This window comes from Lipotes vexillifer, unplaced genomic scaffold, assembly GCF_000442215.2.
Source record: "Lipotes vexillifer unplaced genomic scaffold, Lipotes_vexillifer_v1.1 scaffold387, whole genome shotgun sequence".
Classification (NCBI taxonomy): Eukaryota; Metazoa; Chordata; class Mammalia; order Artiodactyla; family Lipotidae; genus Lipotes; species Lipotes vexillifer.
This window is the reverse complement of record NW_006795399.1, coordinates 3594123-3617679: the sequence shown is the minus strand read 5'-3', so window position 1 is coordinate 3617679 and position 23557 is coordinate 3594123. Positions and strand designations below refer to the sequence as shown.

The following is a 23557-nucleotide window of genomic DNA, read 5'->3' as shown; positions in this document are numbered from 1 at the left end:
GCCAACCTCTTCTCCAGGCTGTGAATTCATTGGCGCCACCACAACTCCTCCTTCTCCGCGAGGCGGGACAAGCGGAGCCGAAACCACACCTCTAACTGCAGCGATTGGTAGGAAAGCTCAAGTAAGCCCTGCCCCGTATCTGCGGAGGGAGGAATCCAATGAACAGAAGAGCTCAGGACTGAAACAGCTGATTTCCCAGAACCCGCACTTATGCAGCGGAACCGAGACTGGCTCAGGTCCTTGGAGGCGCTGAGCTAACAAGCGAGGCGGAATTTCGACATATTGGGACAGGAAGGGGAGGGCTTAAGTAATAACAACAAAAACAACAAAAGCCTATTTATTGTTGGTACCGTGCTAAGCATTAGGACAACGTACCGTTTTTAATTTCCACGAAACCCATTGAGATGCAAATCACTATTCTTTAGAAATTTAAAAAACTGAGTTTGGAGAAAGAAGGTACTAGTCAATGGTCGCTGAAGCTCTGACAAGTGGAGCCTGGATTCAAAGCCAAATCCTCCGATTCCAAACTTTAAAATTTTTTTAAATTAAAAAATTTCAAAACTTTAAAATTTCTACATTTTACAGTACTGCCTTCCTCCTTGATAAAAAAAATCAGAGATTTGGATTTTGAACACACACGTACAACTTGTCAGAATATTAGATCTAGTCAACATGTTTACCACCTTTTTTTTTTTTTTTTTTGGCTGCACTGTGCTGGCATGCAGGATCTTAGTTTCCCCACCAGGGGTCAAACCCGCACCCCCTGCAGTGGAAGTGTGGATTCTTAACCACTGGGCCGCCAGGGAAGTCCCACCACCTTCTTTTATAATTGATTGATTGTTTGATTGATTGATTGCTGCGCAGCTTACGGGGATCTTAGTTCCCCGACCAGGGATTGAACCTGGCCCCTTTGGCAGTGAAAGAGTGGAGTTCTAACCACTGGACAGCCAAGGAATTCCGTACCACCTTCTTTTATATCTCAGTAGTATTCCCATCCCTAGGATCTAAGCCATAGTCATAGAGTAAGTTCCACTGCCAGTAAGGAACTGAACTTACTACTGATACCAAAGGGGCCATGGTAGTTGTTTCTTCCAGGTGACTCAATTTGAGGTGCCCCCCAAGACCTCCTTGCTGGTCTCTGGTGGAGGGCTGTTCACCTCTCTCTCATTATAATACTGGATCACCTTCTGAACCCCAGCCTTCACTATAGGTTTAAGTGCAGTACTGATCATTACTCCCGTGGGCCCCCCTGACACTCCAGCCATGGCCATCAGAAGTTCATAACCCAGATCTATGACCCCGTCTCGGCCTCGTTCCTTGGCCTTGTCTGAGCAGTTCTGAACAGCATAATACAATGCTGTGCCCAGGTTGTAGAAGGTTCCCACTCCTGGCAACAGCTGGACTACATCGTGCACTCTCTGCTCCTGCTCCTGCTCGCAGTCCTTGATGGAGAGGGATCGTCGGGCCCTCTCTGGGTCTGGGTGCTCCCTGGCCAACAGCTGCAGAGCAGAGGCCAGGGCGTCCACTGACACTCCCGTCCCTGTGCTTCTGCTTTTCTCGAGCTCTTGAAGATGTCTGATGAGGATCTGTGTAGCCTTTACACTCCCCTGGCGGTAGAGCTGAAGCTGCAGGACCCGTACATCAGCTTGACAGCCAGCTTTCTCCAAGGCAATCACCAGGGGCAGGCCTACCAGGAACTTGGGGAGAAGGGCCATGTGGGTGAAGCCAGGCAGGGATTTGGGGAGCAGCGTCCGGCAAGACAATGGGGCTGAGGAAGGTAGCCAGGATCCCAAGGATGAGGGAAGATGCACCAAGACGTTTGTCTGGTTTCCATATGAAATGGCATCCACAGCGTGCAGCAGGAAGCAGCAAACAAGTAGCTCAGCTGGTATCATGATGAGTCTGAGACCACGCATGTCCAGAGCAGAGTGCACTGGAGACGGGAGAAATCAGAAACATACAAACCGTTTCCGTAAGGGCTGTGGTCCAAAAGGAGCCCAGGACTCAGGGAGAACCTCATCTATCACCTCCAAACTTCTGTTCTTTTTAGCTAAAGAACTGAGAAACAGGAAATGCAACCCAATTGTTCCCTCTTGGCCTTCTCCATCTTCAGGTCTTCCTCTGCCTGATTTCCACCCATTTAATAGGGAGCCCCAAATTACCACAAAGTCTGGTGATTAAGAAGTAAGACGGCTTTGATAGATTTGGTTGCTCCTCGATCCTGTTCTGCCTACTCCTCTGTCGGGTGAAGAAAGTAGCTATTGGCTTTCCCCTATTATCAGTAAGAGATGTAATCTCTGCAAATATTTGTCCATTTGTACTGGCTTCTCAAACCTTGTCCCCTTGTCACACACTGGATCTCAATACCTAAAAACTCTGTTCTTTGGCATTTCCTACCAGTCCCTGTCACTTTCACACTCTAGCTCATGATAGAAGCTGGGAAACCCAGAATCAGAAGAGGTTAGATGTCTATGATTCTTTTTTCAGTTTAAAAATTAAATTAGCAAGCTTCAGTGTCTCATTGGAGATTTAGTACAAGGTAGATGAATGAGAAAAAAGTTAAAATGCTTCTTTGTGTTTCTATTCTGTAGTTTTGGCCTTATTTATTTATTTTTTTGGCCTTATTTTTAACTTCCCTTTCCAAAGATAGAAATAACGTTATGCAGCCCATAAGAATCTGCTGGACTCATCCATTGTGGATAACAATTGTTTATCCATCAGCTGTTCTCTATGCTGAGAGAGATTGAGCTCCAGTATAATCCACCCAACTTCCACTTGTTTCTTTTACTAATCCAGTCATTCTAATGGATATAATAATGGATCACAGATTTGTGATATCATTGCTTAGCCATTTTTATTAGTTAACAATAAGTGTCTTTAAGCTTTCATCAGATTGTAAATGTTCTGAACATTTGAAGTTTCCTTGAATTATAAATGTAATTATCAATAAAAAAATCAATCTGTCTATCTATGTATCTATTTCTCTGTCTTTCTATCTAGCTAATGTTTTCAATAGCACACTTTTCAACATGTGGAGGGAAATATGAGGGACTGGAGAATAGAAAGAATATGATGAAGTTTCTTTGTGTGCATTCCAAAGATTAAAATTATCATTTTTTAAAAGATGAGAATAGAAAAACAAACGAACAAAGAAACAAAATGGGCATAGAGAAGTGTAAGCAAACTATCTATTTAGTTTTTAACACTTCATTAGGGCAAGTCAGCTTCAATGGTGCCTGGAAATTCATTTGGAGGATTGAAATCATATACCTCCTAGAAGCAATTCGAGATTTCAAAAGAATAATTTCTAAGTCATTTGATCTTTGTAACACTTTGCGCTCTACAGCACGTTGACAAAGTTCAGGAAAAAAAGTGTTAGGAACCATTGAGTCCTGTGTTTACTTTTCATAACTGATGATTTTTTGTAATGACTTTGAAGAATGAGAACTTTTAAAGAGAGGGTAGTAGGAAAGGGTGGAGTGGAGTTTGATAAGAGCTGGTAAGAGACTATTAGCTTAGCTGGCACAGAGTAGAAATAAGATGATTAGAAATTTTAATAACCTACAATGGAAAAGAATCTAAAAACGGCTATATGTATAACTGAATCAGTTTGCTGTACACCTGAAACTAACAACATTGTAAATCAACTATACGTCAATAAAAATTATAAAAACAGAAAAAGAAAGTTAAAATGTTTCTCATGCTTAGACATATTACAGGTACAGTATATGATAACTGAAAGAAAAAATGGAAAATGGAATGTGAAATAAGGACTGAGAGCTACTGAGTGGAGAAAAGCAAGGCTAACACCAGTCACCTGTGTCTTTTAGCACTGGGATGAAATAAAGAGCATATACCTATCCTAAGTGGTGTCCAACATTTCTGCCTACTTACTGTGTCCCATCCTTGAAAGTAGTCCTGGGAAAGCAGACTTGTCACCTAGGTGGCACTGAATATCTGAAGTAAAGAATCTGGACAAGTTCCTGTATCAATTTCCCCATAAAGCACTTCAGAATAACTGTGGAACATTTGATAAATTATATTGTCATCATCCATAGGCACTGAGAGGCTCTTAACTTGGGGATGTCTTCAGCTTTTTACCTAATTCTCCAACATGTTCCCAAGACTCATACCTGCAGTTCTAGGGGATGTTGATAGCAAAAGCTCTGAACTGTGTCACCAGCATCATGGGGGATGGCTTCTCAGCAAACTCAATCACCATCCAAGCTAACTGGCAGACCAGCCACCCCAGTGGGCATATTTGCCATCATTAATACATTCCTCAGGGCGAGTAGCTGAGTTTTGGATTTATCCAAGCCTCCCTGTGGGTCCCCCAAGATCCCTCAGAATGACTTTAGCATTGCCAATGCCTTCTTCCTCATTGTGCTTTTTGCTCTCTCTCATAGATGAGGGTTTCAGTGGTGTCTTTTCCTCCCATCTTAACAAGCTGAAGCTACAGAATGTGGGCCTCAGCTGGGCCGACATCCTCCTCCTGGGCCACCTCCAGAGCTAAGTTGGATAGGTACTCAAGTGGAGGGGCTAAGGATGGGGCCGTACATAAGAGAACCTGGCAGGTCTTGGAATCTGGGAGAGGGATCTGGTTGGAGAGCACGTTCAGAGGATGCCCAGTTTCTATGAAAAACAGCTGGAAAGTCAGAACCCCTTCTGAGTATTTCTTGGAAAGACAGCCAATGGGGACAGTAAGATGCAGCAAAGGAGCAGTACAGCCTGGATCATGGTGGGTCAGCAGAACAGCCCTGCTAGAAAGAAGCAGTGCTCAGATTGGGAAGTGGGGAAAGGCTTGGGATGAAGAGATACTAAGACTGGTCAGAACTAGGAAGTGTCTTGGCCCTTAGAAACTTCAGTTACCTGGACATACCTCAGGCCCACTATTAAAGGCTATGGGAGATCCTCACTGTTTTGAGGAAGAAAAAAACCAGAGGAACAAGAAAGTCCAAACATCTCCTTTGCTTTGGTATCTTCATGGCTGGAATGACTGTTTTGATTTTTTTGTTGTATCCCACTTTCTCCTTTGCCCCAGCCAGAATCACGAGGATGCCAGAATGCTGATAGTGTCCAAAACAATGAAGGACATAGCATTTGCAAATATTTATTCATCTCTCTCCAGCCCAGACTTCGTCCTCCTCACCTTTGTCCTATACTGACAAATAGGCCTTTTCCCTTTTTGACCCTACTTGTCCTGCCCCATACCCCTATTGTCCTAAGGTTTTACCCTGGACCTATACATGAGATGAGGAGAAGTTCCCCTGTATCTTCTGAAAGGGAGAAGAGGTAAGGCAAAAAGGCTGATGACCTCTGGCAAGAGACCCCTAAAACGTTTAATAAGTTCTTATTAAAAGTATACATTGGGTGAAAGTCCAGGGAAACTGAAAATATTGGTAAGTTAAATGAAATCGGTACGACTTCTACTTCTCACTTTTCTAATTCCAATGCAAAACACAAATAAAATGTGTTCATCAGCTGGGTGGTAACTCTTTCCATATCTAACCAAAACTCCAAACATTAGGCTTCATCTAGGGTTTAGTGTAACGACAGTCCAAAAAATAGGGGAAGAAGGTATCTGATGCCTTCTGAAACTAGTACAGGTTCCTACGTATTGTTATGGTAAAAAGTTTCTTTGGTGCTGTCACTCATTTCTTTTTTAAAAATTATTTATTTATTTATTTTTGTTTGTGTTGGGTCCTCGTTGCTGCACGTGGGCTTTCTTTTAGTTGCTACTCTTTGTTGCGGTACGAGGGCTTCTCATTGCGGTGGCTTCTCTTGTTGAGGAGCACGGGCTCTAGGTGCGCGGGCTTCAGTAGTTGTGGCACATGGGGTCAGTAGTTGCTGTCACTCATTTCTGAGTGGAACAGGCCAGAGGGAGCGGTCCAGAGTCCTTCCCTCTATTTCACTTCCTTCAGTTCCCAGCAGCGGTCCCTGACAACTAACAGCAGACAGAAGAAAGAAGAGGGGTAGGTCTGTAAGGATGCACTACCAAAATTGTAGGAAGCAAGAACTAGGTGCAAAGCGGTCCAACACTACCTGAAGTTACTGGTTGCTAAATCCCTAGGGAACCCTACCTAGGACTATACCGTTTCTGTGGAGTAACATAACAAAGGATAAAATATTTAACCCTTTTTTCCTAAGATCTATCAAAAAGCAGGAATATCTACTCATCACTTTTTCAGCATTGTACTGGAAGTCCTAAGTAGTGTAATGAGGAAATAATAAAAAATTAATCGCATAAAAAATAGAAAGGAAATTAGAACGGTATTCATTTAGAAACATGATTGTTTATGTAGAAAATCCTAATTTTTTGAGGAACTTCCATACTGTTTTTAACAGTGGCTGCACCAGTTTACATTCCCACCAAGGAAACCAATATAATAGGTCAATTACATCTCAATAAAAAGAATAAATGAAAGTGGGGATATTACTATTTGTTTTACAGAAACAAAAAGGATTTTGAGAGTACTATGAATAGGTGTATGACAATAAATTGGATAATCTAGATGAAATAGACAAATTCTTAGAAACATACAACCTACCAAGACTGAGTCATGAAGTAATAGAAAATATGAATAGACCTATAATTAGTAAGGAGATTGAGTCAGTAATCAAAAATTTCCCAATAAAGAAAAGCCCTGGACAAAACAGTCTTATTGGTGAATTCTACCAAACATTTGTGGGTTTTTTTAGTTTAGTTTTTATTTTTTATATTCTTTTTTTTCCTACCAAACATTTGAAGAAGAATTAATACCAGTCCTTCTCAGACTCTTCTAAAATATCAAAGAGGAGGGAACATGTCTAACTAATTCTGTGAGACCAGCATTACCCTGATATCAAAGCTAGACAATGACCCTACAAGGAAAGAAAACTACAGACCTATACCTCATGAGAATATTAATGCAAAATACTAGCAACTTGAATTTGGTAGCATATTGAAAGGATTATACACCATGGCAAGGTGGGATTTATTTCTAGAATGTAAGAGTGGTTCAATATATGAAAATCAGTGTAATTCACTACATTAACAGAATGAAAGAGAAAAATCACATGATCATCTCAATTGATGTAGAAGAGCATTTTACATCAATAAATTAGAAATAGGAAGAAACTATCTTAATAATAAAGGTCATAAATGAAAAACCCACAGCTAGCATCATATTCGATGGTAAAAGACTGAAAGCTTTTCCTCTAAGATCAGGAACAAGACAAAGATGTTTGCTTTCAACACTTTTATTCAACATAGTGTTGAGCAATTAGGCAAGAAAAAGAAAAAAAGACATCCAAATTGGAAAGGAAAAAGCAAAATTATCTCTGTTTGCAGAAGACGTGATCATATATGTAGAAAACCCTAAATATTCACAACACACACACACACACACCTGCTAGAATTAATAAGCAAATTAAGCAAAGTTGCAGGATAAAAAATCAACACCCCAAATTAGCTGCATGTCTATACACTAACAGTGAAAAATATGAAAAAAGAAATAAAGAAAGAAAACAATTTTTTTACAATAGCATCAAAAAGCATAAAAATACTTAGGAATAAACTTAACCAAGGTGGCAAAAGACTTATACATTGAAAACTACAAAACATTGCTGAAAGAAATTAAAGAAGGCATAAATAAATGGAAAGACATCACACCCATAGATTGGAAGACTTAACATTGTTAAGATGTCAATACTACCCAAAGAGACTAACAAATCTAATGCAATCTCTTCCAAAATCCCAGTAATGTTTTTTGCAAAAACAGAGAAACCATCCTAAAATTCACATGAAATTTCAAGAGACACTGAATAGCTGAAACAATCTTGAAAAAGAAAACAAACTTGGAGGACTTGCTTCCTGATTTGAAAATACATTACAAAGCTACATCACTACAAAGATGAAAACAACTTTGATGATCAAAAAGAAGTCAAAATAAGACTGAAGTGGTTCCTGAAAAAAAAAAAAAAAAGCTACAGTAATCATAACAGTGTGGTACTACACATAATGACAAGTACCTCACAGGAGTCATTCTGCAAGGCCAGTCAAAGCCACACTTGCATGCTTTTGTAAGCAGCTGAGCTGCAGTGAGAGAATAACTGCTCTTCTTAAAAATGAAGATACTGGGACTACCTTGGTGGCACAGTGGTTAAGAATCCACTTGCCAATGCAGGGGACACGGGTTGGAGCCCTGGTCCGGGAAGATCCCACATGCCGCGGAGCAACTAAGGCCGTGCGCCACAACTACTGAGCCTGCGCTCTGGAGCCCGCGAGCCCCAAGTACTGAAGCTTGTGCACCTACAGCCCGTGCTCCGCAGCCAGAGAAGCCACCGCAATGAGAAGCCTGTGCACCGCAATGAAGAGTAGCCTCTGCTCACTGCAACTAGAGAAAGCCCGCGCGCAGCAACGAAGACCCAAATACAGCCAAAAATAAATAAATAAATAAATAAAATTTTTTTTTAAATGAAGATACAAACGAGGACACACAACTAAAGAAGCCTTGCCTCCCGAGATAATATGCTTCAGCAAATGAAAGCATTTCCTGAAAATAATTCTAGTTTAGCTCTAACAGATAAGTGGATGAGAGATTTTGCTTAACATTGCTTAACATATTGGGAACTTATAAAAATCAACAAGAAAAACAAAACATAGTTTCAATTTAAAAAATAAACAGAAAGGCTTCCCTGGTGGTGCAGTGGTTGAGAGTCAGCCTGCCAATGCAGGGGACGCGGGTTCGTGCCTCGGTCCGGGAAGATCCCACATGCCACGGAGCGGCTGGGCCCGTGAGCCATGGCCGCTGAGCCTGCACGTCCGGAGCCTGTGCTCCGCAACGGGAGAGGCCACAACAGTGAGGGGCCCGCGTACCGCAAAAACAACAACAACAACAACAACAACAACAACAACTCAAAATGGATCAAAGACCTGAACATAAGAGCTAAAACAGTTTCTTAGAAGAAAACATAGGAAAAAAAATCCTCATGACATTGCATTTGGCAGTGATTTATTGCATATGACACTAAAAGAACAGGCAACAAAAGAAAAAAAATATTGGACTTCATTAAAAACTTTAAATTAATTAACTTTTAAAACTTTTGTGCATCAAAGGACACTAACAACAGAGTGAAAAAGTAACCCACAGAATGGGAGAAAATCTTTGCATATCATATAGCTGATGGGGGTTAATATCCAGACTATATAAAGAATTCCTACAACTTGACAACAAACAAACAATTCAATTTAAAAGTGGGCAAAGGGGAATTCCCTGGCTGTCCAGTGGTTAGGACTTGGTGCTCTCACTGTGACTGCTAACCACAGTGGGCCCTGGGTTGGACCCCTGGTCAGGGAACTAAGATCCCACAAGCCTCACGGCACAGCCCACTCCCCCGCCCCCCCAAAAAGGGCAAGGGACTTGAATAGACGTTTTTCCAAAGAAGACGTACAAATGGCCAGTTAGCACATGAAAAGATGCCCAATATTATTAATCATTAGGGAAATGCTAATCAAAATCGCAATGAAAGACCATTTCACACAACCTAAATGCCCCTCACAAATAGGTGAACAAAAATGTGGTATACACATACAATGGAACATTATTCAGCCTTAAAAAGGAAGGAAATTTGAACAATGCTATAACATGAATGAACCTTAAGGACATTATAGTAATGAAATCAGCCAGACACAGAAGGACAAATATTATATGATTCCACTTACATGAAGTACTTAGAATAGTCAAATTCAGAGACAGAAAGTAGAATAATGGTTATTAGGGGCTGAGGACAGGGAGGAATGGGGAGTTAGTGTTAATGAGTACAGAATTTCAGTTTGGGAAGATGATGAAAAAGTTCTGGAGATTGATATGTTAACAAAGTGAATGGATATTAACAACAGTGTGAATGTACTTAATGTCACTAAACATACACTTAGAATTGGTTAAAATGGTAAATTTTATGTTATGTATGTTTTACCACAAATAAAAAAAGCATTAATCATAAAATTAAAGATCAATAAATTGGACTTCAAAATAAAAACTTCTGCTGTTAAGAAAATGAAGAGACAAGGCATGGTCTGGGGAAAATACTTGCAAATATATATCTGACAAAGAATATCTATCACATATGATACATGTGTGAAATTTATGTCAGTGATAAACAGTTGGCCTCAGTATCCATGGATGCAGAACCTGTATGGAAGGTCGACTTTACTATGACGTTTTATATAAGGGACCTGAGCATCCACAGATTTGGTATGGAGGGAGGGTTCTGGAGGCAATCCCCCTCAGATACCGAGGGAGGACTGTATGGCACTATAATTTACATCAGTGGTATGATACATGCAATATGCATATAGACACACAATATTAAATAAGCAAACAATTCCATTTTATAAATGGACAAAAGACTTGAACAGATACTTCACAAAAGAAAACAGTGGCCAATAAACATATCAAAAGATGTACAATATCATGTCATCAAAGGAATGTAAATTAATACCACCAGGAGATACCCACTAGGATAGCTAAAATTAGAAAGACAGATAATATCAAGTGTTGATGAGAATCAAGTAGAACTTTCATACATTGGTACAATCACTTTGGAAAACTGGCAGTTATATGTGTATATATATATACACACATACACATATGTATGTATATATGGTTAAATATTTACCCATCCTATTGCCTAGCAATTTTTCTTCTAAATATTTACCAAAGAGAAATGATAACACATATCCCATAAAAGACAAGAATGTTCATTGCATATTTATCCATAATAGCCCCAAACTGGAAACTACCCAAATATCCACTAACAGGTGCACGAATTTTAAGAAAGCTGTCGTATATTCACAAACTGATATATTACTTAGCATTAAAAAGCTATAAACTACTGATACTCATGAGAACATTGATAAAGCGTAGAAACGCTGAGCAGAAGAAGCCAAACTCAAAAGATATATTCTATGATTTCATGTGTGTGAAGTTACAGAGAGGCAACACAACTACACAGATAGAAATCAGACCAGTGTTTGCATGTGGGGAAGGAGTCATAGGAGACAGGGAGGGAGTCATAGGAGACGAGGAAGGCAGGGGAGTGAGATTGACTGGGAATTTTCTAAAGTGTAGGACATGTTCTGTATCTTGATTGGCCTGGTGATGTATCTATGTATCTATTTATGTTATCTATCTATCTTTGTGAGTTCCTGTTTCTTTGTGTGTCAAAGCACATTGAACTGCTGTTTAAAATCTGCCTATTTTATTATAGGTTAATTATACCTCAGCCAAAAAATTATTAACAGAAGTGATCTCTGAGTGATCAAATTTGGGGGTTTTTTCTTTTAAGTTGTCCAGATTTTTTTGCAATATGGATATATTACATTTACTACCAGAAAATAAAACCAATTCTTTCATTTTAAAGAAGATATTTTAAAAAAGAGAAGATATTACTGGATCAACCAACAACAAAAATGTGTATATCCTTTGACCCACAAATTCCACTTCTGGGAAATTACTTCCGGAAAATAAGAATGAATCCAGGATGGGAGGATGGGTAAATTAGGTTAAGGGGATTAAGAGGTACAAACTTCCAGTCATAAAACAAATGTCACAGGCTTCAAGTTAGTATGAAGAGTAAAGTCCAGTTTTTGCTTAAAAATATATGTGCAGGGACTTCCCTGGTGGTTCAGTGGTAAAGAATCCGCCTTCCAAGGCAGGGGACGCGGGTTCGATCCCTGGTCAGGGAACTAAGATCCCACATGCCGAGGGGCAACTAGGCCCTAGAACCACAGCTACTGAGCCTGCAAGCCTCAACTAGAGAGAGGAAACCTGCACGCCACAACTAGAGAGAAGCCCGAGCGCCACAACAAAACAGATCCTGCATGCCACAACAAAGACCCAACACAGCCAAAAATATAAATAAATAAATAAATATTAAAAAAATATATATGTGCATATTACAGTTATAGAAAAATTCTATAAGGATAGTTGGACACCCAAATATTAATAAACTAGCCCTATGAGGTGGGTCTATAGGTAATTTTTCTTTACTTTTTTACATTATGTTCATTGCAAACAAAAGTAAAAAAATACTTTACTCATACAAGATTAAAAAGGAAGAAATCAGACTGTCAGATTGTGGGTTAGGGAATTCCCTGGTGGTCCAGTGGTTAGGACTCTGGGCTTTCACTGCCGAGGGCACGGGTTCAATCCCTGCTCGGGGAACTAAGATCCTGCAAGCCTCACGGCACTGTCAAATAAATAAATAAACAAATATTTTAAAAAGAAAAAAAAAGATGTTGGGTTAAACCATCACTCCCACTGAACAAAAGGCTGGGGAGTGAGAATGAGGCTGCAGAGAGGCCATGGAGTCGGGCAGGAGAGATGAAATCATTATGAGGAGGGGAGAAACATGAGACCAATACCCCCTGATGGCTATAGGGTAGTGGATCTCAAAGTGTGGTCCCAAGACCACCAGCCTCAGCGTCACCTGGGAACTTAGAACTGTAAATTCTTAGGCCCCATCCCAGACCTGCTAAATCAGGTACTCAGAATAAGCTCAGAAATCTGTGTGGGTTTTTTGTTTGTTTTGTTTTTTCCATACCACGCAGGCTTTTGGGATCTTAGTTCCCTGACCAGGGATCGAACCCAGGCCCTTGGCAGTGAAGGCACGGAGTCCTAACCACTGGACCACCAGGGAATTCTCCAGAAATCTGTTTTAACAAGCTCTACAGGTGATTCTGATATACGGTCAAATTTGACCACAGCTATTGTACCATTGTACCATTAAAGGTTAGGAAGCACAGGTGGCAGTGTGGGGTAAGGGCGGGAGGTGCTTCTAGCCACTTCTCCAGCTGCCCCAAATATATTTGTTAATTGTGTAAATTACTGAATGGATCCTAAAGATCTAAAAGTGAGTAAGGCAGGATCCTTACCCTCTAGGAGCTCACAATTCAGGGGGAGAAGTAGGAAATGTGCTGTAACACCAGAGGATTTGTGCTATAGCAGTGGAAAGAAGAGAGCTCAACTGCCAAAGTTTCTCCATAGATTCAAAGCGTAACAGGGACAACTTTTCAAAAGGAGTGACAATTGAGCTGAGTCTTGAAGGCAGAGGTTTATCCGGAGGACAGGTGAGGTATGTGTGGGTGTGGTTGGAGCCTTCTAGTAGACGGACGGGCATGACCAACCATTGAGAGAAAAAGCTTTTGGAGTATGGAAAGTAGTCCAAGATGAAGATGACTTCAATGTAAAGTAGGTATGTGGGTGGCATGGACCTAAGGCTGCCAAGGTTGGACAAAGACCAGACACACTCAGAGGCTCTGGACTCTGTCTTGAAAGTAGTGGGGAACCATCAGGTTGTCTGGACAGGGGAGTGATAGAATCAAACCTATGTTTCAGAAAGATAACTCAAGAGGCAATGTGGAAGGTGGACTTAGGAGGAGGGGAGATTAGAGTGAGGAGGACTAGCAGGATGGCTGCTGCAGGAATCTCAGTCGGAGATGACAAATTGCAATGAGTAGGAAGAGATCTAGAGTAGTCAAAGTTATAGAAACAGAAAGTAGAAGGATGGTTGCAGGGGGCTGAGGGGAGGGGGAAATGGGGAGTCGTTTAATGGGTAGATTTTCAGTTTTTCAAGGTGAGAAAGTTCTGGAGATGGGTTGCACAACAACGTGAAGGTAGTTAACACTATTGAACTGTACACTTAGAAATGGTTAAGAAGGTATATTTTATTCTATGTGTTTTTTACCACAATTTTAAAAAAGCTAAACTGGGACTTCCCTGGCGGTCCAGTGGTTAGGACTCAGTGCTTTCACTGCCGTGGGCCCGGGTTTGATTCCTGGTCGGGAAACTAAGATCTCACGAGCTGCGCAGAGCAGCCAAAAAAAAAAAAACAAAAAAAAAAACCTAAGAAAAGAATGAAGAAGAAAAAATTTTCAGATTGAGCAGACTCACAGGATACCAGAAAATAGGTGAAAAAAAACCCATACTTAATGTATTAGTGTGCCAGGGCCGCCATAACAAAATACCATAGACTGGGTGATTTAAACAAAAGGAATTTATTTCTCATGGTCTGGAGGCTAGAAGTCCAAGGTCAAGGTGTTGGCAGGTTTGGTTAGTCCTGAGACATCTCTCCTTGGCTTGCAGATGGCTGCCGTCTTGCTGTTCCCACACATAGCCTTTCCTCTGTGTTTATGCATTTCTGGTGTCTTTTCCACCTTTTATGACACCAGTCCCCTTGGATTAGAATCCCACTCTTTTTTTCTTGTTGTTGTTTAAATTTTATTATTTATTTATTTATTTTTGGCTGCGTTGGGTCTTCGTTGCTGTGTGCGGGCTTCCTCTAGCTGCGGTGCGGGGAGGGCTACTCTTCGTTTTGGTGCACGGGCTTCTCATTGCAGTGACTTATTTTGTTGCGGAGTGTGGGCTCCAGGCACGCGGGCTCAGTAGTTGTGGCGCACAGGCTTAGTTACCCCGTGGCATGTGGGATCTTCCTGGACCAGGACTTGAATCCTTGTCCCCTGCATTGGCAGGTGGATTCTTAACCACTGCGCCACCAGGGAAGTCCCTAGAATCTTACTCTTATGATATCATTTAACCTTAACTACCTCCTTAAAGGTCCTCTCCCCACATATAGTCACATTGTGGGTTAGGGCTTCAACTAATGAATTCTGCTGGGGGACACAATTCAGTCCATAACACCTAGAGACATTATCACGTAATACCAACAATAAAAACTATGAATAATAATTTAAAACTTGGAAAGAAAATTCAGTTTCTCAGTTGTACCACCCACATTTCAAGCACCCAGTAGACACATGGGGCTCGTGTCCACCATATTGGACAGCACAGATATAGAACATTTCCATCATCTCTCAAATTTCTGTTGGATTGCAGTAGTCTGGAAATTGTGGAAGGAGTCATAAAACCCCTAAGATTGTAATTGACTCTATTTTAATACACCCCCAGGTCCCTCTTCCCTACCTTAATCAGAGGGATCATCCTCGTTCCAACCACCTAGAATTTCAACAAGGACTGGTAAGATTTGTCACCTCTGATTTTCAATACGTGGATTAGCACATCTATGAAAGACCTGCTGGCCTGGGCAGCATTCTTGCTCCTGGGGCCATCTGATCTTTGGGAAATCTCAATTTATTGCAGTACCCAGAGCCTAACAGAATAAAGCAAACATGTATGTGATTTTAGGAGTCATATGATCTTATGATGAAGGGAAAAAACCTGTTTTGTTTTGTTTTGTTTTTGAGGGAGGAGGATTCTCTTCACTACCATGAATAATGACAGACTGACATAATCATAGTTGAATATTCTATTCCATATCTGAAGTTTAGGATAAGGGAGTTGGTGATAATTTTAAATTCAGTTTAATTCCTTCTGTGAATAATCTCTTTATTTATATAAAGCATAAGATTCCTACGAAAAGTATCTAAGTCATGGCCCTTGAATAAGGCCCGAAATGAGTAGGAGCTGACTTTACTTCAGGAGACTTGTCTTCCGAGGCCGTGGTTGTTGTTTGTCCCCCTGAGTGATTCACATCTGTGGTGCCTTCCGAGCCCACCTCCCTAGTCTCTGACAGAGGGGTATTTGCCTCTTTTTCATGGTAATAATGGTTCAGCTGCTGATCCCCAGATTTCACTGCAGATTTAAGCACAGAGCTCACCGGTAGCCCCTGGGTCCCCTGATAACCTGGGCATGATCACCCGAAGGCTGGAGCCTAGGTCTATGGCCTCATCTCAGTGCTGAACCCCAGATTTCACTGCAGATTTAAGCACAGAGCTCACCGGTAGCCCCTGGGTCCCCTGATAACCTGGGCATGATCACCCGAAGGCTGGAGCCTAGGTCTATGGCCTCATCTCAGCCTCACTCCTTGGGTCTATTGTAGTTCTGAGCAACAGAGTACAAAGCTATGCCTGACTTAGTAGTAGATTCCCACTCCTGGCAACAGCTGGACCACGTTGTACATATGCTGCTCTTGCTCCTACTAACATTGTAGAGTAGAGAAGGCACATCTTTATCTCCCTGGATCAGGCTGAACCCTGCCTAAGAGCTGTGGAACAGAGACCAGGGCACTCCCTGGGAGGCCCCTCCCTGTGCTGCTGTCCATGTGGCGGCATGGCAGCACGTATTTGATTGAAGAAAACCTGCATGGCTTTCACATCCTCCAGGCTATAAAGATGAAGCTGCAGGGTCTAGGAATCAATCTCATGATCAGTCTGCTCCAGGGACATCCTTGGTGGAGTACAAAGTGGGTGAGGCCAGCCAGGGACTTTGGGAGCAGAGTCTGGCAGAACCAAGAGCCTGCTGTGGGTGGCTGGATCCCCAGAGATGAGGAAAAAGGCACCAGGGTCTTTTTCTGGGTGCCACATGAAGTGACAACCACAGGGTACAGCAGGAGGCACTAAAGGAGCAGGTCATGGTGGGTCTTGGTGATGTCTAGCTGGATCTGACTATACTAGAGTGGAAGACAACACACAAACTGTTTCCTTTGGGCTGTGGTCTGAAGGAACCCAGAGCTCAGTTAGAGGACATCTCACCCATCAACTCGCAGCCTCTCTTCCTTTTAAGTTTGGGGCCAGGGAATGGGACTCAATTGCTCTTCTTGGTCTCCCTATCCAGATCACCAGGGACTTCCTCTGCTTTACATGGGCCCCATTCCATGCAGGTATGGGGCCCCAAATTACCACACAATCCAGTCAGTGAGAAGTGAAACTGCTCTGGTAGATCTAGACCCACTCTGCCCAGTTCTCTGTCCCATAAGGAGGAAAGATGGTTGCTTTCCCCAATGATCAGCAAGGGATATGACCTCTATAATTATTTGCCCATTTGTATTGACTGCTCAAACCTTGTCCCCTTGTTACACACTCAGCCTGAAAATACATTGGCACTTCCTACATGTCCCTGCCACATTTCATCTCCAGCTCACAAAAGAAGCCGTGGAGGGAATTTCCTGGTGGTCCAGTGGTTAAGACTCGGCACTTTCAATGCTGTGGGCCTGCGTTTGATCCCTGGTCAGGGAACTAAGATCCCATTTTGCACAGTGCCCCACCCCCCCAAAAATGCCACAGAGACCCACAGTTAAGAGAGATCAAATAACAGTGATTCTGATATAGAAGCAACATTTAATTTCTCTTTTCAGTTTAAAAATTAACACAAGCAAGCTATAGCATCCAGTTGGGGAATTAGAAAGTAAAAGGTAGATGAACGGGGAAAGGTTACAATATCCTTCATGTCTAGTACATAACCACAGTATCTTTGAACTGAAATAAAGAGAAATTGGGAGAAAAAAATAGGGGCTAGGACCTATTAAGAGAGGGGGCAAAGCTGACTCTGGTCACATGTCTTTCAGCACTGGGATCAAATGAATAGCACACTTCTGCCCTAAGCTGTCTCAACATTTCTAACTACCTGTTGTGCACAGTCCTTGTACACAGTCCTATCAGAGACATTTGAGACAGCAGATGGGATTCCTTGGAGGCCTTCCCTATCCAAAAAATGTCTGGAAATGTTTCTGTATTAGTCCCAGTATAAGGCACATTAGAATGGTTGTGGAATGCTTGACAAAGTATATCTGATCTTCCATAGGCATTGTGAAGTCTTTAATCTCAGGGCTTTCCATCAGCCGTTTGCCTACTCTTTCCAAATGCTCCCAAGATTTATCCGTGCACTTCTGGGTGACACTGACAGAAATCTTTAACTCTGTTACCAGCTCAGTGGAAGGGAGCTTCTCAGCAAATTCAACTATCAGTTGCGCTGTCTCGTAGAGCACCCACTTATGTTTCTGCCTACATGCCTCAGGAAGGGTAACTAAGCGCTGCACCCGCCTAAGCTCCCCTAAGGATCCTCCCAGATCCTTCAGAATGACCTTAGCATTGCCAATCCCTTCTTCCTTATTGTGCTTTTTGCTCTCATGGATGAGGGTTTCAGTGGTATCCTTTCCTCCCATCTTAACAAGCTGAAGCTGCAGAATGTGGGCCTTGGTTGTGCAACCAACCTCCGCCAGGGCCGCCTCCAGAGCTAAGTTGGATAGGTACTCAGAGAGAGGGGCTAAGGAGGGGACTGTGTGCAAGAGATCCTGGCAAGTATGGGGATCTGGGAGAGGGATCTGGTTGGAGAGCACGTTCAGAGGATGCCCAGTTTCTGTGAAAGATGTCTGGAAGTTCAGGGTCCCTTCCTGGGCATTTCTTGGAAAGGCAGCCCCTTGGGACAGCAAGACACAGCAAAGGAGCAGCACAGCCTGGATCATGGTGGGTCAGAACAGCCCTGCTGGAAAGAAGCAATGCTCAGGTTGGGAAGTGGGAAAAGGCTTGGGATGAAGAGACACCAGGACTGGTCAGAGCTTGGAAGTGTCTTAGCCCTTGGAAATTTCAATCACGCTGGACATCAAACCTTATAGGCTGTGGGAGATACTCATCTGCTCCTGGTAAAAAAAGAAGCCAGAGGAATGAGATGATCTGAATATGTCCTTTGCCTCTGTGCTTCTCTGATCTGAATGACTGCTTTCTAGATCTGACCTTCTCTTTACCCGAGACAAAACAGTTGACCCCTCTGAAAACAGTGAAGGACATAACATTCACAAATATTTATCTGCCTCTTCTTAGTTCAGGTTTTGCCCTTACCTTTGCCCCCATGCTGAAATCAGGTTTCTCCCTTTTCCTGCCCCATATCCCTCTCATCCTAAGGATTTCTCTAGACCTAAACTTCGATCAGAAAAAACTCCTCTGGGTCTTCTGGGGAAGTGGGAGGTGAAAGGCAGGGATACCAGTGATTTCTGGGTAGGAGACCCCAAAATAGTTCTTTAAAAATTTTTATTATTACTATTATTCTTTTTTTGTGTATGTGTGGTACGCGGGCCTCTCACTGTTGTGGCCTCTCCCGTTGCAGAGCACAGGCTCCGGACGCACAGGCTCAGCAGCCATGGCCCACGGGCCCAGCCACTCCGCGGCATGTGGGATCTTCCCAGACCGGGGCATGAACCCATGTCCCCTGCATCGGCAGGTGGACTCTCAACCACTGCACCACCAGGGAAGCCCATAAAACCTTCTATTATTTTTTAATTGAAGTACAATTGATTTACAATTTACAATGTTGTGTTTCAGGTGTACAGCAAAGTGATTCATATATATATATATATTCTTTTTCAGATTCTTTTTCATTATAGGTTATTACAAGATATTGAATATAGTTCCCTGTGCTATATAGTAGGTCCTTGTTGTTCATCTAGTTTACCTATAGCAGTGTGTATCTGTTAATCCCAAACTCCTAATTTATCCCTCCCCCCACCTGGTTTCCCCTTTGGTAACTGTAACTTTGCCCAAAATATTTTATTTATTTGGCTGCGCCAGGTCTTCGTTGTGGCACGTGGAGTCTTTAGTTGCGGCATGCACGAGGGATCTAGTTACCTGACCAGGGATCAAACCCAGGTCCCCTGCATTGGGAGCACACAGCCTTAACCACTGGACCACCAGGGAAGTTGCCCAAAATAGTTCTTATTCAACGGATTTAATAGGTAGAGGAACAGGACAATAGAATCCACCAGAAGTCAGACCAGATAAGAGCAACTTTTCAGTGTTTACATTAATTCCAGTGCAGTTCCCTAATTAAATGCATCCATTACCTTGATAGTACCCCTTTCTAAGCCTACATCAAACCTATAGGAATTGGGCTTCATTTCTCATACAGGGGTCTAGGTGAGAAACTGTAGTCTGAACAGTAAGGAACAATGGCATATGGTGCCTCCTAAAACTGGTACAAATGTCCACACATCACTGCGGCATAAAGGTTTCTCTCTGGTGCCATAACCCACCTTGGAACACAACCAAAGGGAACAGGTCAACGAAGGGGTCTTGGGTCCCTCCTCCTCTTATTCACTCCTCTCAGTCCCAGGATGGCTCCCTAATAAGCAAGAAAAAATCAGTCCATAGAATAAGAGAAGTTAAGTCTTCAGAAAGCTACAGGGACACATTCCTAAAACTGGGAGAACTAGATGTAGAGGTATCCAACACTATTGCCTGAAATTCTTAGACCCTAAGTCCACAGGGAGCCTCAAGACTCTACTGCTTCCGGACAGCTTAGAGAAGTTTTTGGGTCCTGCCAGATTCTCCCATTTCTGACCTGAGTTCACCATCCATAACTGGACCTCCAGTTCTACAATCAGCGTCATCCTCATCCTCAATATGAAAATTACTTTTCCTTGAAATTCCTTGAATTTCCAACTCTGGTGCCTTGGGAATGACAGGGAAGAGAGATTGTGTAAATATGTAGGGGAATGGAAAGTGGTGGTGAGCTTGTCTCCAGGACTGAGGAATGACGACAAAGCCAGGTCCCCCCAATCAGACTTCCTACCTTTGCTCCTGTCCTCATCTTCTATCTGTTCCTCAATTCCCATTAGCTGTCACTTCTTGGATGATGGGTTTTTTGTTTTAATTAATAGTTCATTTTTGGGAATTCTCTGGCAGTCCAGTGGTTAGGACTCCATGCTTCCACTGCACGGGGCATGGGTTTGATCCCTGGTTGGGGAACTAAGATCCCACAAGCCACGCAGCACAGCCAAAACAAATAAATAAAATAAAATGGCTCAAGAAGCAGAGTCCAAAAAATAAAAGTTTATTTTTTAGAATAGTTTTAGGTTTATAGGAAAATTGAGCAGAAAGTACAGAGTTCCCAAATATTCCTTCTCCCCCAACCCCTCAGTTTCCCCTATTTTTAACATCTTCCACTGGTATGGTACCTTAGTTACACTTGATTGTTATATTATTTAAATTTTACGTATTATTATTACCTAGGTCTACAGTTTACATTAGGGTTCAGCTCTTTGCACTGCACAGTTCTATGGGTTTTACCAAATGTATGTCATATATCTACATTTACAGTATCATACAGAATACTTTCACTGCCCTAAAATATCTTGGGTGTTGTTTTTAGTTGCCAGTCCCCATCAGCCTGGTTTCCCACTGAGATAGGAGGCATCGAAGTAACTTCAACAGCTCCCTAGACCAGCAAGGCTGGTACATAAGTAATCAATAGCATTCCTATTATCCCCTTGGGACCCCAGACCTGTTCTCCTTTTGCTGGCTAACAGGAGGGCCCTCAGGGCTTGTGCTCAGTACTCCTCCTCAGGCCTTGCCCTCCAGAGACTTCAGGTTCCAGCACTGGCTGAAGCTTTCCTCCTTCTCTGAATGACTCAAAGAAGCATCTAACTTTCTCGGGGTTCAGCATGTCTGGACTCCACAGTAAGTTTTCCCATGGGGTCAAAGAAGTAGAAAGTAGCAGCAGAGTAAAAGGACTAGCGTCTAGATTACCAGATTGTTAGTATTAACAGCTACTCTGTGCTTGATGCTGCACTGGTGAAGATCAGTAAGCGCTGGGACCCTTATTATCATCGCTTTATTCACCTCTGTATACCTAGTCTTTGGGTAATCACATCCAACTGACACCCAGTGCCCAACACAGTGACTCCTACATAGGAGGCACCAAATACACTGTTGTGTTAGTTGGATATATTAATGAATGTACCTGTGGGATCCAAAGGTGAATACACCTGATCCTGGCTTTCAAGTTCACAGTCTAGTGGGAAAAAGAACAAGATGAAACCCTGTAAGACTGCGCTTTATCAGGGGAATGAACAAATCCCAGCTGTAAAAGTGATTGCTTTTGGTTTGGGGTTCAAAGAGTGACACAGGGCTTCCCTGGTGGCACAGTGGTTAAGAATCCGCCTGCCAATGCGGGGGACACGGGTTTGTGCCCCGGTCCGGGAAGATCCCACATGCTGCAGAGTGGCTAGGCCCGTGAGCCACAACTACTGAGCCTGCGTGTCTGGAGCCTGTGCTCCCCAACGCTCGCGGCTTGGCAACCCTCTGTACCGACCATTGTAGCACGTGTGTAGCCCAGGCCGTAAGGGCCATGATGACTTGACGTCATCCCCACCTTCAAAAAAAAAAAAAAAAAAAAAAAAAAAAGAGTGACACAGACTGCTTCACAAAAGCACATTCGAGCCGATTCTTGGAGGATGGGCTAGGAGACTGGCAGAATCAACAGCTTGGTGGTGTGAAAAGTTCCCTCTATGAGGGAACACAGCAAAAACATCCTTCAGAAATTAAGGCAAAATCAAGATGTTCTCAGATTAAGGAAAACTAAGAGAATTAGTCACCAGCAGACCTACTCTAAAAGAATGGCTAAGGGCATTTCTTTAAACAGAAAGAAAATTATTAACAACAACAAAAAAGCTTGAAATGTCATGAAAAAAGAGCAACAGAGTGAAAGATATGTATAATAATATACCATCTTATTCTCATGAGTTTTCTAAATCATGTTAAGTGATTTAAGTAAAAATTATAACATTGCCTTATGTGGTTCTCAGCATAGAGAGAAGAAATATTTAAGATAATTACAGTATAAGTGGGGAAGGTAAAGAGACCCAAGGGAACGCAAAGTTTCTATACTTTACTCAAACTGGTAAAATGTGTCTCAGCCCTTGAAAACTCCAATTACCCTGGACATAGCTTCACCTCTACCTTCAGAGGCTATGGGAGGAAAAAAAGACAAATTAGAGAAGCAAGACAGTCCAAATGCATCCCTGACCTAGGGCTCTCCCTAATCTGAATGACTATATTCTGAATCTCACCTTCACTCTACCACAGCTGGAAACACAAGAGGGCCAGGAAGCTAATGGTTTCCAAGAATTGGGAAGGACATGACATTTGCAATGTTTACCCATCTCTTTCTTGCCCAGACTTCCCCTATGCCCCAGGCTGACAAACTGGCTTTTCCTCCCTTTGTGTCTCCTGCTTCTTCCTGAGGCACACTTTTTTAAACACTTGAGGTATGGGACTTCCCTGGTGTGCCAGTGGTTAAGACTCCACGCTCCCAATGCAGGGGCTCCAGGGCAGGGGCTCCAGGTTCAATCCCTGGTTAGGGAACTAGATCCCGCATGCCGAAGCTAAAGATCCTGCACGTGGCAACTAAGATCCCGTGCGCCACAACTAAGACCCTGCACAGCCAAACAAACAAATAACTGAGGTATATACTCAGCTATAAAAAGGAGCGAAATTGTGCCATTTGCAGAGACATGGATAGACCTAGAGATTGTCATACAGAGAGAAGTCAAAAAGAGAAAAACAAATATTGTATAATATTGCTTACATGTGGAATCTAGAAAAATTATACTGAACTTATTTGCAAAGCAGAAATAGAGACACAGACATAGAGAACAAACATGAATACCAAGGGGGGAAGGGGATGTGGTATGAACTGGGACACTGGGATTGACATATATATGTTTTCCACAGTGGCTACACCAATTTATGTTCCTACCAACAGTGTACAAGGGTTCCCTTTTGTCCATATCCTCACTAACATTTGTTATTTGTGTTCTTTTTGATGACAGCCACTCTGACAGGTATCAGGTGATATCTCATTGTGGTTTTGATTTGCACTTCTCTGATTAACGACATTGAGCATCTTTTCATGTACCTGTTCTGATGCATACTCTTTTTACCCTAAAGATTTATCCTAGACAAAGGATCTTGAGGTGAATATGTTTTTCTGTGTCTCACGTAGGGAAA

At 42.4% G+C, this 23557-nt stretch overlaps 2 protein-coding genes and 1 pseudogene across 2 annotated transcripts; all 3 read right to left on the bottom strand.

The window, feature by feature from the left end:
- Window positions 1–972: 972 nt before the first annotated feature.
- LOC103080352 (apolipoprotein F) lies at window positions 973–1925 on the bottom strand. The gene is given in 2 exon segments (XM_082931420.1): window positions 973–1106; window positions 1109–1925. Coding segments are annotated over 2 exon segments (942 nt in total). The 5' UTR covers window positions 1917–1925.
- Window positions 1926–4141: 2216 nt separating this feature from the next.
- Window positions 4142–4737, bottom strand: LOC103080080 (apolipoprotein F-like; annotated as a pseudogene).
- Window positions 4738–17478: 12741 nt separating this feature from the next.
- LOC103081181 (apolipoprotein F-like) lies at window positions 17479–18240 on the bottom strand. Its single transcript, XM_007467716.1, has one exon. The coding sequence runs from the start codon at window positions 18238–18240 to the stop codon at window positions 17479–17481; it is 762 nt and encodes a 253-aa protein (XP_007467778.1).
- Window positions 18241–23557: the final 5317 nt, after the last annotated feature.

Excerpts from the sequence above, each read along its gene's own strand:
- LOC103081181 (XM_007467716.1), bottom strand. The coding sequence starts at position 18,240 with ATGATCCAGGCTGTGCTGCTCCTTTGCTGTGTCTTGCTGTCCCAAGGG.